The following is a 19,260-nucleotide window of genomic DNA, read 5'->3' as shown; positions in this document are numbered from 1 at the left end:
GAATGTATATATACATAAATTATATAGATTGTAACATAATGATTTTGCTTCTTAATTTCATTTTGTCCTGTTCTTCATATCGTTGATTACAAACTTGTTAAATTATTAATTTGGACACTTTCCCTTCTGCGACACATCTCTGTTAGAGTTTTCCTTTTATTCATAGACATTTCTCTCCTGTTTCAAGAACTTTTAGTTAAATTTCTAAGCATTACTGAGACATTCTCGTCATCACAGTTATGTTTTATACACTTTCTATGGCTGGTTGCTTGACTGAGTGCAATAAAGGCTATCACAATGTTGATGCTCTTATGAAATTCTTTATATAGTTATATTTCGTTATTGTTCCAAATTTAGATGAATTTTTCATCGATTGAAGTCGACAAAACAAAACTTTTCTTTCAAGAGTCCGGATTTTCGATAGGTACTACCTACTAACGAATGAGAAATAGAAATAAGCTATAGATAAAGTACGAAGGCGATATAAAAACATAGTTTTAGAAATAATGACAATATTTTAACATTTATGAGAAGTAAAATGAAAAGATAGATGATATTAATAACAACAGTAAGAGAAAGTATAACAACAACAACAGCAGCAACAACAAACATTTCAAATTTTGCGAAAAGAGCAGGGGATTAAGTCGAAAGGAGGAAAGGCAAAGTCGACCTCGGAGGAATTTGAACTCAGAACGTAGCAGCAGACGAAATACTTGTTTCTTTATTACCCACAAGGGGCTAAACATAGAGGGGACAAACAAGGACAGACAAACGGATTAAGTCGATTACATCGACCCCAGTGCCTAACTGGTACTTAATTTATCGACCCCGAAAGGATGAAAGGCAAAGTCGACCTCGGCGGAATTTGAACTCAGAACGTAACGGCAGACGAAATACCTCTAAGCATTTCGCCCGAGGTGCTAACGTTTCTGCCTGCTCGCCGCCTTATTATATATAACAATAATAATAACTATTATTATTATTTCAAATTTTTTCCACAAGAGCAGCTTGAGGGAGGTGGAGATGAATCGATTACAACGCTCCCAGTGTTCGACTGGTACTTATTTAATCGACACCGAAAGGATGAAAGGCAAAGTCGACCTCGGCGGAATTTGAACTCAGAACGTAGCGACAGGCGAAATACCGCTAAGCATTCCGTCCAGCGCGGTAAAGGTTCTCCCAGCTCTCTGCCTTAATATAATAATAATAATAATAATAATAATAATAATAATAATAATTTGCTTCCATTTCTTGCCGAGTGTCTTCTTTGCCCTAGGAGTCGGGAAGACACTCGGCAAGAAATGGAAGCAAATTTGAAAGAAGAAGAAAAAAAAAGATAATAATAATAATAATAATAATAATAATAATATGCCCTGATACAATACCAGGGATTGGCTCTCATGGCTTCTGATCCTATCTGAAAGTGTTATCATGTATGTGTTTTGTTTTGGTGTAAAACATGTAAGGGTAACATACCTAGTATTTTTGCTGTTCTAACGGCAATTCTGCGTTCGATATATATATATATATATATATATATATATATATATATATATTGTATATATTTTAAATTACACACACGCACACATCCAAAATCTAACGCGAGCGATCGTTTGAATTTTTAAAAATGTAAAAAATCCACAATAGTGAAGTAGTGTGTAAATATTTTTATAGGACTGGGATCAGTCATTTTACTGTTCCGAATATCGTGATTCACTAGCAAGCACTTGAGAAACTGGTTGTATAATGTGTGTGTGTGTGTGTGTGTGTGTGTGTGTGTGTGTGTGCGCGCGAGCGTGCGTTGCGAGCGTGCGAGCGTTGCGAGCGTGCGAACGTGCCTTGCGAGCGTGCGAACGTGCACTGCGAGCGTGCGTGCGTTGCGCACGTGTGTATGTATGTATATATGTATGTATATGTGTATAAATATTATTAATTCGTATAATATATATTTATATTGATATATATTATATATACTTTAAATGCATTGTATCTATCAATGCACAAAAGTCACAAATTTAAGAATGTAAAACATTGTAATAACACTCACCTATTATTCACAAGTGTAAGAAATTCCTCACGAGATTTAGGATCCTCTCGTAATACACCTAACATAGTACTTGTAACTGTCTTGCTGTTGAGTTTCTGGACCCCTCGCATGACCATACACATGTGCCTATAAGGATAAAGAAAAAGAGGTGAGTCGATATCAAATGTAAAACGATGGTGCTGACATACATATTTAAATGGCATGAAATATGATGGAACTGCTAAAATATGGTAAATAATTTCCTTAAATCGGAAGGCGGCTATCTGGCGGAACCGTTAAAACACTGGGCTAAATGCTTAGCAGTATTCCGTCCGTCTTTATGTTTGAAGTTAAAAATTCCAAGGTGGCCCACTTTGCATTTTATCTTGTTAAAGTAATCGATTTGATCCGAACTTGCGGGCCTTGTGGTTAACGCCAAGTGGAGAAATAGAACGGCCGGTGGCAGGCTCGAATTTGAACTAAATTTAATTACGTCTATTTAAGTATTCTTTCTTTGAATTTCATACTATTAGTTCGTGGGTCAATAAATAAATGTTGCAATATGGGGGTAGATTTAATCAATTAACTGCCTCCCTTACTCCAAGATCAACCCTTTAATTACTGGCTCCATCCAAATATTTAAAAAGTTAGTATTTGTAGGGAGGGGAAAGAGCTGTCGGTGGCAGAGAGAGAAGTGTTTCACAAAATTCTTTGTCGTACTTAATATACAATAATAAAGGCGCATGCCTAAGCGGTTATGGTATTCAGCTCGCGATAGTAAGGTCGCAAGGTTCAATTCCTAACGACGAGTTGTGTCCTTCAGCAAGACACTCTATTTCACGTTGCTTCAGTCCACTCGGCTGGTAAAAATGATTAGTGCCTGTAATTCAAAGGGCCAGCCCTTATCACACTCTGTGTGACGCTGAGTTTCCCTGAGAACTACGTGAAGGGTACACGTGCTTGTGAAGTGCTCATCCACTTGCACATTATTTTTCCGAGTGGATCTGTTCCGTTGATCGAATCAACTGGAACCCTCGTCGTCGCAACCGACGGAGTGCCAATAATTTAGTATACATTGTTAAAACCTCGCTGGTGTCGATTTTGCCTCTCAACTTTATAAACTCAAGTTTATCACCTATATTTCCCAACACACACACATCATAACCAGCAAATAAATAAAATATATGACCATCTGCTAATGCTAGAAAGAAAGAAATATTTAGTAGAACTAACTACTCATGAAATGTACTTTGATAATGATAGAATTTTGCATGTTGTTCATGATGAAAGAATTAATGAGAAAATAAAGATGAAGACAAACAGGTCTGATGCAGCAAGTATTGAGAGAAGATGCACACAGCTTCATTGACTTGGTGAGCTGAATACAGTCGATATTAGAAAATCATATGAAAGAAACATCGAAGGAACGACGTATATGTTTTTCGTAGAAATATATCTCTTGTAGAAATATATCTCTATTACTTGTTTCAGTTATAGCACTAGCGCCATGGTGGGGCACATCGTTGAAGGATGTTTAGCCAGTCATATCGACTCTTACACTTATTTTTCATACTTGGGTTATCGATATCCACTTGTCGCAACGCTAGACACGACACATAAACACAAACACCGTTTTGCTAGAAGCATCAGTAGAAAATAAAGACTGACACTCACACACTTTTTCTTTATTACCCACTAGGGGCGAAATGACACTCACACACATGCGCATACACACATGCGCGTACACACACGCGTTCGCACTGAAGAAATTAATCCATGAAGACGATCTACCCGATGGGTACGGGTACTACGGACTACACTGCAATTATCCCAGGAATACGGACAGTGATCTTAAGAGACATGTGCTTTGTGGAAACGTGCGTAGCAATGCACTAAAATATTCATGAATTCCATCCAGGGATTATTGCTATTATTGCTATATTTATCCTACAATGTATCGGCACAGCTTGGTGCAACCTAAAAAAGCTGGTTCATCACTCAGCATCGTTTGACTGTAGCCGGCATAATGAATTAAGAGATATATATATATATATACATATTCACTCACACACACACATGCACACATATACATATATGTACCCAATACATACATGTGTGCGCATACGACAGGCTTTTGCACAGTTTCCGACTACCAATTCCACTCGCTCGACGCGAGGCTGTAAGACCTTTTTACCAAAATTGCACACATTGGGGCCGAACCTGTGACCACTTCTTAATGAAGCTAACTTTTTAATCACAGAAACATGCCTTCGTCTCTCTATATTCTCTTAATGTATCTATTTGATGTTGTCAGTTACCAGTTTACTGAATGTACATACACGTTATATATGCACTTGAAATCACAATTATCAACTCATATTTGAGTAGCTCTTCAAGTGGTGACACACATTACTAACTTAGTATTTCTTGTAGTCTCTTGAAGTTGCAACTAAGTCCTCACCCTGTACCATGCTCTGTTGTCTTAAAAAGTAAAGAAAACATTGAATGATTTAGTCTGGGATACAATGTACCTCAAAAATAAACAAAAGCCGGGATGTCATGACTAATTCCTTTTAACATAGATTTCCTTCGGGATTGATTCTGAACTAAGCAGAACCAAATAAAAAGAGATGTAGCACATCTATCCCCGTTTATCACTAATTTAGTAATCACTGATCCGAAATAACACAGTCCGCTCAGTTATGAACCATATTACGCTTATCATGAATTGATCTGTGATAACACGAATCGGCTATGTCAATGATTCTGCTTGATATGATATTTTTCAGTTATATTTCTATAATTTATTGATCGTATGTTATTAAATTTTACTTTAAATATTTTTACTAGCCTGAAACAATATCATGATGTGCTCCAAACCATTTGGAAATGTTATTTGGGTAAGTTGGGGGATCATCTTCGGATCTCGGAACGAAACTTATTTTCCCCATATGTTCTATTATTCATTTATCGCCGATTCATTTAACGCGCTTTTTTTTTTTACCAGATACCCGTGATAAGCGAGTACATACGTATTAAGATTATAATTTCTGGACTATACTCTACTTTAGAATATACATTTACTATAGTTACATCAACATTACAGTTCTATCACCGCTCCATCACAAGTTTTTCCTTGACGTGTACATGATCAGAAGCCAGTTGCGAAGTAAGACTATTTCCAAACTAAGAGCAATCGTGTTCTTATATACTAAACTACAGCCACACACACACACACACACACACACACATATATATATATATATATATATATATATATATACATGTTGTTGAATCATGGGAAATTGGTGAAAAGTTGACTCGACTGATAGAGAAAATGCAAGTGAAAGGTGTTGACCGCCTAAAACAACTAAAACAATAGACACAAACAAAAAGTTTTGATAAGATATTATTTCAAATTAGTGTAGGTGTTTCATTAAAAACATTTTAAAACATTTACACATTTCCATTGAGAAATTGTTTTTTATCATTTATGTGCGTGTGTATTTTATATATGTGCGTGTGAGTATGTGTGTTTAGTGTACGTATGTATGTATGTATGTATGTATGTATGTATGTATGCATATCATTATTAAGTTTTATTTCAAGATTTCAGGCCAACAGAGAAAGAGCCGATTTATAACCGCTATCCAAGGTTCCTTCATTAGAATTTCAACATCAGTAACGGTATTCTTGTATGTATGTATGTATGTATGTATGTATGTATGTATCTATCTATCTATCTATCTATCTATCTATCTATCTATCTATCTATCTATCTATCTAATGTCAGGTCAATATCGAATGCTACTGGTAACATGAAACCCAGTACAACCTGTTGCATGGTCGAGTCGTCAGCGACTAAACCGGCAACCCCACCAAGCTTGCTTGGTGAGGAGGGTGTTTATTGGACACTCTGCGGGATGAAAAACAAAACCCGACAAAGGGCGGAGGAACTCTTGAGAGTCAACGGCCATCCAATAAATGTGTAATTTTTTTTCTTAAGGCTTAAGGCTGTATCATACACTGGGACATAGAAATAATCAGACTGAATACCCGATCGCGCGGTTAAACCATTGGGAGTGAAGGACTCCTAGCCTTTGTTAGGGCATCCTTCTAGGAGAAGGTAACTCAGGTAACTGGGATAACTCCGACATAAAACCTGCGGCTCAGTGGTTACCGATGATGTTGACTTGTTCTTCTTTTCGGATTATGGCTGCTGTTGCTTAGTGAGTGGGATTGACTCAGTGCACAGCCTTTCCTCACTTTAAAAAAAATCTTCTTGCACAGGCATTGCACGATAACAACATTGATTACGCTTCGTGCAATGGCCATACTCGATAACGAGGGGCAGCCACCATCTATCTATCTATCTATCTATCTATCTATCTATCTATCTATCTATTTATCCTGGCAGATTTGTATATTTTGTTCTATGTATGTATTCTCACGCATATACATGCATATCTAGACATGCTCATATATACTTAAATGATAAACTTCTGGAAAGTTTTACACATTTTTACAGTTCCAGTGATAGATGTATCTGTAGTATGTATGTATGTATGTATGTATGTATGTATGTATGTATGTATGTATATGTATTTACATACATATGTATTTGTATGTATTTGTAATTATATGTATTTGTAATTACCAATTTATGATTGGAAATATCAAACTCACAGGCAGATACCAAACAATTTATTTATTGCTTACGGAGTAAACATGCTACCAGTTACACTAGTTTCCTCTCACTCGATTTCACTTTACATTTTTGCTGGCTTTCTTTGAATTTTCAGCTTCTACAACGACTACTGACTCCCTACAAAGTGTAATGATTCTGATTTTATGAATTAGGTAGCTCACAGTGACCGCTACTTTACAACTTGTTAAACCTAAACATAATTTCTTAAAGTTAAAAATTAATTAGTCTAAGAATAAAAATAATCGTGATTTGATATCTAAAAGTTTGAAATATTATTAAAGTTTAAGTATATTTTGTTTATTATCATTTTCAGTGGGTTACGTTCTGATTTCAAATTTCGTCGAAGTCGACTTTACCTTTCATCCTTTCGGGATCGATAAACTAAACAGCAGTTGAGCACTGGGGTCGATGTAATCGACTTACTCCTTCCCCGAAATTACTGGCCTCGTACCAAAATTTGGAATCAATATTTTTCAGTGGGTCTAAATGTTTACTTAAAGTTAAAGCAAATCAGTTTCCTTCACAGGACCACTATTCATTCTCAGCTTTCATTTCAGCAAAGTGAAGCCGTGACGCCGTCAGACTAGATAGAAAAGGACATATTATCAAAGGTGGGGGGGACGCCTTAGTGGGTGCAGAATATATATTACAGAGATAGGAATTTGTCTTCAGTATAAAATTTCTTTCGAATTTCTTCTTACACGCCCTATAAAAATATTCATTATGTAAAAAAAAAAGAAAAAAACAGTGAAAACAAAGTAAATATGATGCCTGTGTGCATTCCAGGTGAAGGCCGTACTGTTTTTGTTAACTTTTACAAAACAGCAGTCAGTTCTCATCAATGAGGTTTCTTTCATGACAGTAATGACCAAGATTTCTAGATAGTGTTTATTTGACGTATAGTAAAGTCTTTAACCATTTGAATGTCATACATAGAATATTAAACTCCGCCCACGCTACAGCACCGGTTCGACTCTCGGTTAAGCAATTTTATATCATTTATCTTTCGCATGTGCCATTTTTAGCTGTAGTTAAGGTCCTAAAGAAGGGAGGAACTCGATATCCAACAATTAATGCGAAATCTTCGACATTAAACCAGCAATCTACAGAAAGTTTGCTAACTGTCTTGGGTCTATGTAGACATAGATACTCACTCGACCTTCCCACTCATTGACTCAACAGAACAGTATGTGACGGCTGAAGGAAGAAATGGTCGCAGCATAGAAATACGATGGTCTTCTGCTTAGTTTTCCTCTGTCAGATGCTATTCACTGGGGAGTAGTTAACCTGAGGTTACGAAGCTACAGTGTTAACAAGCGCACTTGTTAACCAATTTGTTATGTGCACAAATAAATAACTACCCACTCACGCATACATAAATATACATACATATACATGCATTCATATATATATACATGAATGTATCCAAATATATATCTATAAATATACATATACTTATATAAATACATTCATATATATATATATATATATATATATATATATATATATATATTATATATATATATGAATAAATGAAAGAATGGAGTCGAACGACGATTTAACAAAATTCCTTTATTCTCGACATATGTTTCGAAGACTGCATATTCTTAATTCCGATAATCCTAGTATTATCCATACTAGGATAATTCATTCAACTACTTATATATATATATGCATATATAGATAGATAGATAGATAGATAGATAGATAGATAGATAGATATATACAAGTATATATATATGTATGCATATAAATGTATATGTATATATATATATATTATATATATATATATATATATATATATATACATATACATACATTCATATATATATACATACATATCTATATTTATATATATATATATATACAAGCATATATATATACATACATACACACACACATATATATATATATATATACATACATATACATATATATATATATACATATATACATATGTATACATATATATATAACTCTGCTCATTTGGAGCAGCTTATGCACTGCATAAATAATAGCAAAATGCGACAAAGGTTCAATCCACCAACTGGATCTAGCAAGCATTTACATCTAAATGCAACCAAGGAGATGTAAACCGCATTGATAATCATCAACTTCGATCAATTTGTAGTAGTAGAAATAATCATGGTACAACTAGCACGATAACAACGCCGGTAAATGGGGTCATGACTGCTTTATATACAAATAAAAACGATAAATGCTCATGCAATGGTATATCAAAATGTCCTGTGATGAATCTCTGTATGAGTACAAATCTTTATATAAATGTACCGTACACACAAGGGGAGGGTTCTATGTTTACATTGGGCAGACGGCTGATTCATTTAAGAATCGTTATCGTAATTATGTTGCCAGCTTTAGGTCAGTCAATAAGAGACATTCGACATCTTTGGAAGATTTTATATGGCGACTGAAGGAAGCTAATACGAAATACTACATTACTTGGTCCATGGTTAGACATGCAAAACCATACAGTGCAATTTCCAGGAGATGCCGTCTCTTCTCCGAGGAGTCCCTGTCTATTCTGTGGACTAACGAAAAGATACTTAATACTGAAAGACTATCGAGATGCCTACACGCACATAAATGCATTTTTGCACAATACAGTGAGAATGAATTTTGAGTAACCGTTAAGTTAGTGTAATTTTATTTTATTTTACTTTAAGATATGGATGATTTAAATTTACTTTAAAACTCGTCGTTCTTCTAAACACCAGCTTGTCCGAGGGCGTTTATACATACATATCTGTTAACGGTTTTTTCAATACTTTTCTCACTTGATTAAGTAATAATTTCCCTTTTTGTCTTCTGCAATTTAACTTTTGGGTCTTCTATATATTTGAAGAATTTTCCTCCGTCTGCCTGTTTTTCTCTCTATAAAACGGAAAGTTGCATTATGGAACAGTTATTTTAACGAGTTTTTTTTTATTTATTTATCACCCGATGAGATACGTCTGTACCACCGGATACTCCTGAACCAGTTTTTGTGTGACCCACAAGAGGAGTTGATGGTAGATGTGTCGAAACAATTGTCGTGATTAATAATATATTCTCGTATATTCCATCTTCTGTCTTTCTGTGTATATATATATATATATATAACAAGGTGGAGTTGTAGGGTACCGCACAAGTGGAATTATATACGAAAGGTTTGAAAATGCAATTTTAAAAGATGTTTATTTACTTTACCGGTTTCACTCTTTGGTAAAAGATTGTCAAAAGTAACATGTAGAAGTTTGGTTGCGTTAATTATTGGTTGTTACAAAATGCTACGTTACATATGTACATTCTTTGGTAACAAGGACATGTTAAGGACATTAAAAAGTTTAACAAGTTCCTTAACATATTGGGCACAAAAGATTACAACATAAATAATCATTCTCAAGAACATGTTGAAGATAGTTTCCAGAAGGAATTATTAAAAAGTTCAGTGGGATATTGGTATTGTATCTGTATATTCAAACACGCACAGAATATTGGTTGACACAGAGTACTACAACACATATATATATATATATATTCTTTGGTGACAAGTTCATTGAAATATTGGGCACAAAAGATTACAGCAAATATATTATACGTTCTCAAGATAATTTCCAGAAGGAATTATTAAAAAGTTCAGTGGAATATTGGCATACACGCACAGAATATTATGAGTTCAAAAAGGTTTACATTATAATAGTAGGGAAGCTAAAACTGGCCTGTCCACCATGTTAATTTTGCAGAAAATTACGCCTCACAGAGGAATTTTTTGACAAGAAAACTAATCGACGAATCAATGGTTCGTAACAAAAGCAGCTATAATCCCATAAAAGGCAGAAACGAACTCTTAAACAAATTTTGCGACTACATCTCAAACTTCCCTTATGGTGAACTCCCACAACCTAAACCCAAACCCAACACCAGTAAAAGAGAATGGGAAATCATCCATACGCTACGAGATAATCATGACGTCACAATAAAGGAAGCAGATAAGGGTAGTACTGTCGTTATTATGAATACTGAGCAATATAAAAACTCTGTATCTCACCTTTAGAGGATACTACCTACTATGAAAGAGTAGTCGACTACCAGCAATCCAAAACAATGACCAAATTAAAGGCAGTCATTTACCAACACCGGAATGACTTAACAGCAAAGGAATGCGACTACATAACAAACTTTAATTGCAAAACCAGCACGCTCTATGGCCTTCCAAAATTACACAAGAGTGAAATTATCACAGAAGCTTGCAAAAAGTCCACTTCAACCTGCATCACTATACCACATCCCACTGATCTCAAACTGAGACCAATAGTGGCAGGCCCAAGCTGTGAAACACACAGACTTAGCAACTTTATCGATATCATTCTAAAACCAATACTGAAACACATTCCAAATTTTGTAAGAGATGACCTGGACCTATTAAATCATCTCCCCAAACATACCGATAAAGACACTTTAATCGTTTCCTTTGATGTAATAAACATTTACACAACGATCCCACATGAATATGGACTGGAAGCCATTAAATTCTGGCTGGATAAATATCCCAATGAGATCCCGGAAAGAATAAAAAAGAATTCATCATTGAGGGCCTCAAATTTATTCTGCAAAACAACTTTATGAATTTTAATAATAACACTTACAGACAGGTTTCAGGAACTGCAATGGGTACGAAAGTTGCCCCTACCTATGCAAACCTGGAATCACATATTTATGAAAAATCCAAATATAAGTACGGCCAGTCTTTCCACAAATACCTGTTGGAGAACTGGAAACGCTACTTAGATGATTGACTCATCCTATGGTCCCACACACTCGACAAACTTATTGACTTTAAAAACCTTATCAACAGTGTAAATAACCACATCCAATTCACAATGGAATATAGTCAGGACCAACTCCCTTTTCTTGACATTCTAATCATTAAAAAAGGCGTCAACATTGAAACTGACATCCATTACAAACCCACTGATTCTAAACAATACCTTCTATTCACCTCCAATCGCCCAAAGCGCACAAAGACAAATATCTCCTTCAACCTAGCGAGAAGAATCTGCACAATTGTCTCAAATGACACAACACGAAATAGAAGACTTCGGAAACTAAGGGCAATTCTTCTTGAAAGACATTACTCAGCATCACTAGTGGACAACGGAATAGAACGGGCCAAATCAATTAACACTCAAGACTTACGAAAACCAAAACACATCCACAGTACAGTAAATAGCATACCCTATCTCTCAACACACAACCCAAGAAATGCAGAAGCTTACACTATTATATGCAACAACATTCCACAGCTAAATAAAGACCCACGCCTAAAAAAATTATTCGCAGCTCATAAAATAATAAAAAGTAAGAGACAACCCAAATCCCTAAAAAAACCTACTCATCAACACAAAATTACACAGCACAAACCCACCACCCACCGTCAAAAAATGTGGTCGTTCCAGCTGCAGGACTTGCATCCCCCTCATTGAAGGATCGACGTACAAGTTCCATTCAGGACACACCTTCATCATAAAAAATAATTTCACCTGCGCATCAAAAAAATTTACTCTATGTCATAAGATATGAAGGGTGCCACGAAGACTACATAGGGCAAACGAGCCTTACCCTCAGAGAAAGGATGACAGTTCACCGCCAACAACTGAGGGACCCCACCACAAGACAATTACCACTTAGTGGACACTTAGACCTCTGTGCACACAATAAGTCCCCCAAATTCTTAGTTTTCCCACTATATCAATGCCCGGACAACACCTCAGACCAAACACGAATAAATAGGGAAAATAATCTTATTCAAAAATACAGACCACAACTAAACATACTCTAACATACCCCCCAGGCACACATCCAAAACAAACACACAAAGACACATACACTCGCACCATACATGCACACACACACAAACAATACTCAATACCAACACACACAAAACGCATAAACACATACACACACTAGCACACACGCAACACACTAACAAACATTAACCACACATATACACACACGCAGACACACAAACGGGCACGCATATACACACACATTCCTACCAAATCTTAAAAACACACATCTAATTACACCACAGTGGACCCTGGGACCAATCAAAAACGGCCCACACACACAAACACATGTGTGTATATATATATATACACACACACACTCACACCGTTTTGACCCCTATACAGACACACATATACACACACATGTGCACACACATCATCATGACAAATACCAATCACGCACATACAAACACACACACAACACCACATATACACACACCATCCTACCAAATTTCTAAAAAAACACACATCTATTTACACCACAATGGACCCTGGGACCATTTAAAAACAGCCCCCACACACACAAACATATATACATATATATACACACACTCACACCATATATATACGCACACACACAAACACATACTCAATACCAACACACACAAAACGCATGTACACACACACACACACACGCCGCACAGATACACCCAACAGACATGGACACACATACGAACAAACACATACACACTAACGCACACGCAACACACTAACAAACATTAACCACACACAAACGGCACACATATACACACACCATCCTACCAAATAAAAAAAACACATCTATTTACACCACAATGGACCCTGGGACCAAACAAAAACAGCCCACACACACACAAACACATGTATACATATATATATATACACACACAAAGACACACATACTCACACCATTCTGACCTCTATACAGACACACATATACACACGCAGCGCCATGCCAAATGCCAATCACACACATACATACACACACACACACACACAACACCAAGACAATCACACACACAGTTGACAAATGGACACACATATAGACACACCATCCTACCAAATTTCTAAAAAACACATCTATTTACACCACAATGGACCCTGGGACCATTCAAAAACCAGCCCACACACACACACACAAACACATATATACATATATATACACACTCAAAGACACATACACTCACACCATATATACGCACACACACAAACACATACTCAATACCAACACACACACACGCCACACAGATACACCCAACAGTCATGGACACACATACACACTAACGCACACGCAACACACTAACAAACATTAACCACACACATACACACACACACACAAACGGGCACACATATACACACACCATCCTACCAAATTTCTAAAAAACATCTATTTACACCACAATGGACCCTGGGACCAATCTAAAACAGCCCACACACACACACAAACACATGTATACATATATATACACACACACAAAGACACACACTCTCACACCATTCTGACCTCTATACAGACACATATAAACACGCAGCCAATCACACACATATATACATACACACACACAGACACACACAACATCAAGACAATCACACACACGGTTGACAAACGAGCACACATATACACACACCATCCTACCAGATTTTACAAACACACAGACACATCTATTCACACCACATATGTATATACACACACACACAAAGACACACTCAAACCATTCTGACCTCTAAAAGACCAATCCCCAAAACATTGATGCTTGAAGGAGAGACAAAAAGGAGAAATTATTTTCAGTTCCACATTACTCCTCCTTCCCTCCACCAAAACACACCTACAGTGTCCCTTGAAATAGATAATATTCTTTTACATTAACATGGTCGACAGGTCAGTTTTAGCTTCCCTACTATTATAATGTAAACCTTTTTGAACTCATAATATTCCGTGCGTGTATACCAATATTCCACTGACCTTTTTAATAATTCCTTCTGGAAATTATCGTGAGAATGTATATATTTGCTGTAATCTTTTGTGCCCAATATTTCAATGAACTTGTTAAACTTTTTTATGTTCTTAACATGCTCTTGTCACCAAAGAATGTATATATATGTGTGTTGTAGTACTCTATGTCAACCAATATTCTGTGCGTGTTTGAATATACAGATAAAATACCAATATCCCACTGAACTTTTTAATAATTCCTTCTGGAAACTATCTTCAACATGTTCTTGAGAATGTATATTTATGTTGTAATCTGTTGTGCCCAATATTTTAAGGAACTTGTTAATTTTTTTGTCCTTAACATGTCCTTGTTACCAAAGACTGTTTATATGCAACGTAGCATTTTGTAACAACCAATAATTAACGCAACCAAACTTCTACATGTTACTTTTGACAATCTTTTTCCAAAGAGTGAAACCGGTAAAGTAAATAAACATCTTTTAAAATTGCATTTTCAAACCTTCTTTCGTATATATATATATATATGTGTGTGTGTGTGTGTGTGTGTGTGTGTGTGTGTATGTCTGTGGAGCGTTTCCCGGTTTCATTGGTATATAGGTTCCCTAGCTGGTCAGGACGCTGGTCCGTCGCAGGTGAGCTGCTAGATGCAGAAGGAAAGAGTGAGAGAAAGTTGTGGCGAAAGAGTCAGCAGAAGTTCGCCATTACCTTCTGCCGGAGCCGCGTGATGCTTAGGTGTTTCGCTCATAGACACACATCGCAGGTCTGAAATTTGAATCCGAGATCCCTCGACCGAAGTCTGCTACTCTAAACACTAGGCCATGTGCCATCACAAGGCGACTTTGTAGGACCAAAAATTTCACATGAAATGCAATGCCGGAAAATATATGCCAGAAATAAAGCATTTCATTACTAAATATCATCAACATCGTTACGAATAGGAATATTAAAGCGTCGAGCTGACAGAATCCTTAACACGCCAGGCAAAATGCTAAGTGGCGTTTCGTCTGTCTTTACGTTTTGAGTTCCGTCGAGGTCAACATTGTCTTTCCTCCTTTTGGAGTTGATAAAATAATTTGATCACTGGAAGCGGTGTAATCCCTGAAATTGAAGGTGTTGTGCTTAGATATGATACCGCTATGAGTAGTAATATTGATTTGTGATATTATGGATCAGAAGGATATTAGCTTTGTTAAGGATATTTGTAAATCGTTCTTTACCTACAGAACGATTGTGGTAACACACTAGTTACAATTAATAACAAATAAGAAAAGTGTGTTTTTGTGGCAATATCCGTGCATATCTTTATAAAAAGTTTTGTTTTAAGTCATCAAACAATACTTCCTGAAATTGGTAGGTACCACTTAGATGTTACAAGCATTCTTATATAAACGAACGATGACGCCAAAGAAAATAAATTAATGTAATATTTGACATTAATTAATCATTAGAATTATTTCCCGAAAGGGTGACAAGTCAAAATGTCACATCATATTCTATATCTTTATTCATTTCCTTTGATTTTTAAATTGTCATATTACAAGTCACATGTTTCGTGATGTGATTTATGGATTTAATTAAATTTGGTGTCGAATAAATATTTTCATAAATTTTTATTCTTCAAACAATAATCAATCTAAAGCAGTATTATTAGTAGATGTTGAACGTACAAAATAAAACCTGTTTCTTTTTTCTTTTTTAAGTGACATTGTAGTAAAAGGTTAAGGAACGATTGCTATCTTGAGAGACTTAGAGAAAGAAGCAAAGAAAAAGAAAAAGAAATTATAAAGTTAAGTGTGAAAGATAGAGACATTTATTTTATGTTAGCACAAAAGAATTAAACGCCCCAGGACATAAGTGACGTGCACGAGAAGAGTGATTCTAATACCGTATTGTGAGATTAATATCAAATTAGATTTGTGATATCTCATATATTAAGTTAATTTTCGTCAATTGGAGCCAAGTATCTTAGTAGGAAAGATAAAAATCAATCAATAATTGTTGCTGAAGAGATGTTGTTGTGAGAAAGACACAATAAGTAGAGATGATTTCGTATATTTATTATCATTATCATCATGTTCTTATTATTGTTAATAGCATCACTTATGCTTTTGAAAGAAGCCTAACTCTCAAAAGCTTATTTCTTCTAATTTAAATGTACCGCTGCCTCTGCCATCATCTATGCAAGAAACAATTACAATTTAGCAGTTGAATTCACGTTAGAAATAACATTGTAATTTATTTTCGTCTGTATTTATTTCGAGTTCAACAGTTCAAATCGCCATTTGTACAAATACTTAAGGAGGTGATAGCAGTGTGGTCAATTGTATACTGAAGAGTACGAGTGAAAGTAGAGCAGAAATGGCACATCTGTTTATACACACACACACACACACACATATATATATATATACATATATATATATATATATATATATATATATATATATATATATATATATATATCCGTTTGGGGAGCTGATGACGGGAACGCTCGCTTGTGAGTGTCCTATATTCAAGTCTCGTTATTCTGTGTTGTCCTTCATTCATGTAAGTGGTAAGTGTTTGTGGATTCATAGTTTGTGGGAATAGCTAATTTGGGTATTGCTTGTATCGGTAACCTAATTCTGCTTGATATTGATGTCTAGTTTTGGAATGTTTTTGTGGAATATATATATATATATATATATATATATATATCAACAATCAAGGAACGGCCATGATAGGCCATTCACCCACTAGAAATAACAGCCAAAGCTTCAACCGCAAATAAAGATTAATTCCGTAAACAGGAGAAAATTTAAAAACATTTTCTCCTGTTTACGGAATTAATCTTTATTTGCGGTTGAAGCTTGGCTGTTATTTCTAGTGGGTGAATGGCCTATCATGGCCGTTCCTTGATTGTTGATGTTGAACTTAAAAATGGTCTATGACTATTAATTTTTTCCCACTAGGCCGCTGGTGGCAAAAAGAATTCTACAAAATTTTTTCTGCCACCCTATATTGATTAAATATATATATAATATATATATATATATATATATATATATAGGCGCAGGGGTGGCTGTGTGGTAAGTAACTTGCTTACCAACCACATAGTTCCGGGTTCAGTCCCACTGCGTGGCACCTTGGCAAGTGTCTTCTACTGTAGCCTTGGGCCGACCAAAGCCTTTTGAGTGGATTTGGTAGACGGAAACTGAAAGAAGCCCGTCGTGTATATATATATATATGTGTGTGTGTGTGTGTGTTTGTGTGTCTGTGTTTGTTCCCCCAACATCGCTTGACAACCGATGCTTGTGTGTTATGTCCCCGTAACTTAATGGTTCAGCAAAAAAGACTGATAGAATAAATACTAGGCTTACTAAGAATAAGTCCTTGGGGTCGATTTGATCGACAAAAAGCAGTGCTCCGGCATGGCCGCAGTCAAATGACTGAAACAAGTAAAAGAATAAAAGAATATATATATGATGAATGCTTCAACTTACGTAGCTTCAATAACAACACCGACTCCTCTTGGTTGAACGGCTTCAGTTATGGCCACAGCAATCTGTTTAGTTAAGCGCTCCTGTACTACAATTGAAAAAATAACGTCAATCATCAAAATTTACTTTACAATTGTTTATTCTTATGAAAATATTTTGAAATTAAGAAAATTAGACATTTTTTTCGAACCGTTCCATTTTTCACTACAATTAATTCCTTGTTTAAAGATATGACATTTTAAGAAAGGGATGACGACGGAGAATCTCAGGCATGGAAAGTTGAGTACCCGTTCGACAATAAAAATGGCAGGATCTATATAAACTCATATTTCTAAAGCGCTCACTTCTGATGATGTGTCTTTGGACCTGAAATATATAAAGTTTATTCAGCTTTCCCTTTCTGCATTGTATGAAACTCGCTGTCTCCATTATTTTGTGATATTACTTCTAGATCACGATACCTAAAACAAACTATGACGCTTTTCTTTCATATGATATTTTGTTGGACTACAACAAAAATCCTTAATACTTTCTACTATAGGCTGAAGGCATGAGATTTGGTGAAAAGCAACTTGTCCACTACATCATCTCTACTTATTTCACCAAACCCTTAAAGGATAAAAGGTAAAGTCGACTTCGGCCGAAATTGAACTCTAAGCGTAGAGAGACGAAATGCTAGCTCACCGTCTTTAATGGTTTCAAATACTGGAACAAAGGCAACAATTTTAGATGAAGAGGCAAGTCGATTACATCGACCCAGTAATTATTTTATCAATCCCGAGAGAATGAAAGGTAAAGTTGACAACGGAGGAACTTGAACTCAGAACTTCAATACGGATGAAATGCCGCTAGGCATTTTTCCCGGTGTGCTAACTATTCTGCCAGCTCACTGCCTTCTTCCTCCCAGGATTGCTCCTTTTTGCTATCTGAATGGACTAATGCAACGTGAAATGGTGTGTTTTGCTCAAGAACACAATGCATCGCTATGACCTGAAACCGGAATCATGCTCTTCTAATTATGAGTGCAATGCGCTATCCACTAAGTGACGTAATTCGTTTTTTCTCATGTCTTCTTACAGTCTAGCGTCCTAGTTTTTAAAAACATCTAATATTAGAACTGAATCTGAAAGATTGCTTAGAGATACATGCTGTTATATAAATCTCATAATTTAATATATCTTAAAAACACGAAACTATTGGTAGCTCCTTTATGATTGTGTAGATTAAATCATATCTATTTCTCACTGGTTGGAGAATTTTTATTG

The 19,260-nt window shown here is 35.7% G+C and overlaps 1 protein-coding gene across 2 annotated transcripts in view; it reads right to left on the bottom strand.

The window, feature by feature from the left end:
* Nucleotides 1–19,260, bottom strand: part of LOC115209385 (GTP cyclohydrolase 1-like) — a 156,751-nt gene that overhangs the window by 421 nt on the left and 137,070 nt on the right. Inside the window, exons 5-7 of one of the 2 annotated variants that reach the window (XM_029777771.2) lie at nucleotides 17,999–18,083; nucleotides 2,048–2,173; nucleotides 1–431 (exon numbers count right to left, since the gene is read on the bottom strand). The exon at nucleotides 1–431 is cut by the window's left edge and continues 421 nt beyond it. In XM_029777771.2, coding sequence (XP_029633631.1) covers nucleotides 428–431; nucleotides 2,048–2,173; nucleotides 17,999–18,083 — 215 coding nt within the window. In that variant the 3' untranslated portion in view covers nucleotides 1–427. Of the gene's footprint in view, nucleotides 435–2,047; nucleotides 2,174–17,998; nucleotides 18,084–19,260 lie in introns of both variants that reach the window. The other variant, XM_029777770.2, reaches the window with a different exon arrangement.

Source organism: Octopus sinensis, linkage group LG3 (genome assembly GCF_006345805.1).
Source record: "Octopus sinensis linkage group LG3, ASM634580v1, whole genome shotgun sequence".
Classification (NCBI taxonomy): domain Eukaryota; kingdom Metazoa; phylum Mollusca; class Cephalopoda; order Octopoda; family Octopodidae; genus Octopus; species Octopus sinensis.
This window is presented reverse-complemented; position numbering and strand designations above follow the sequence as displayed.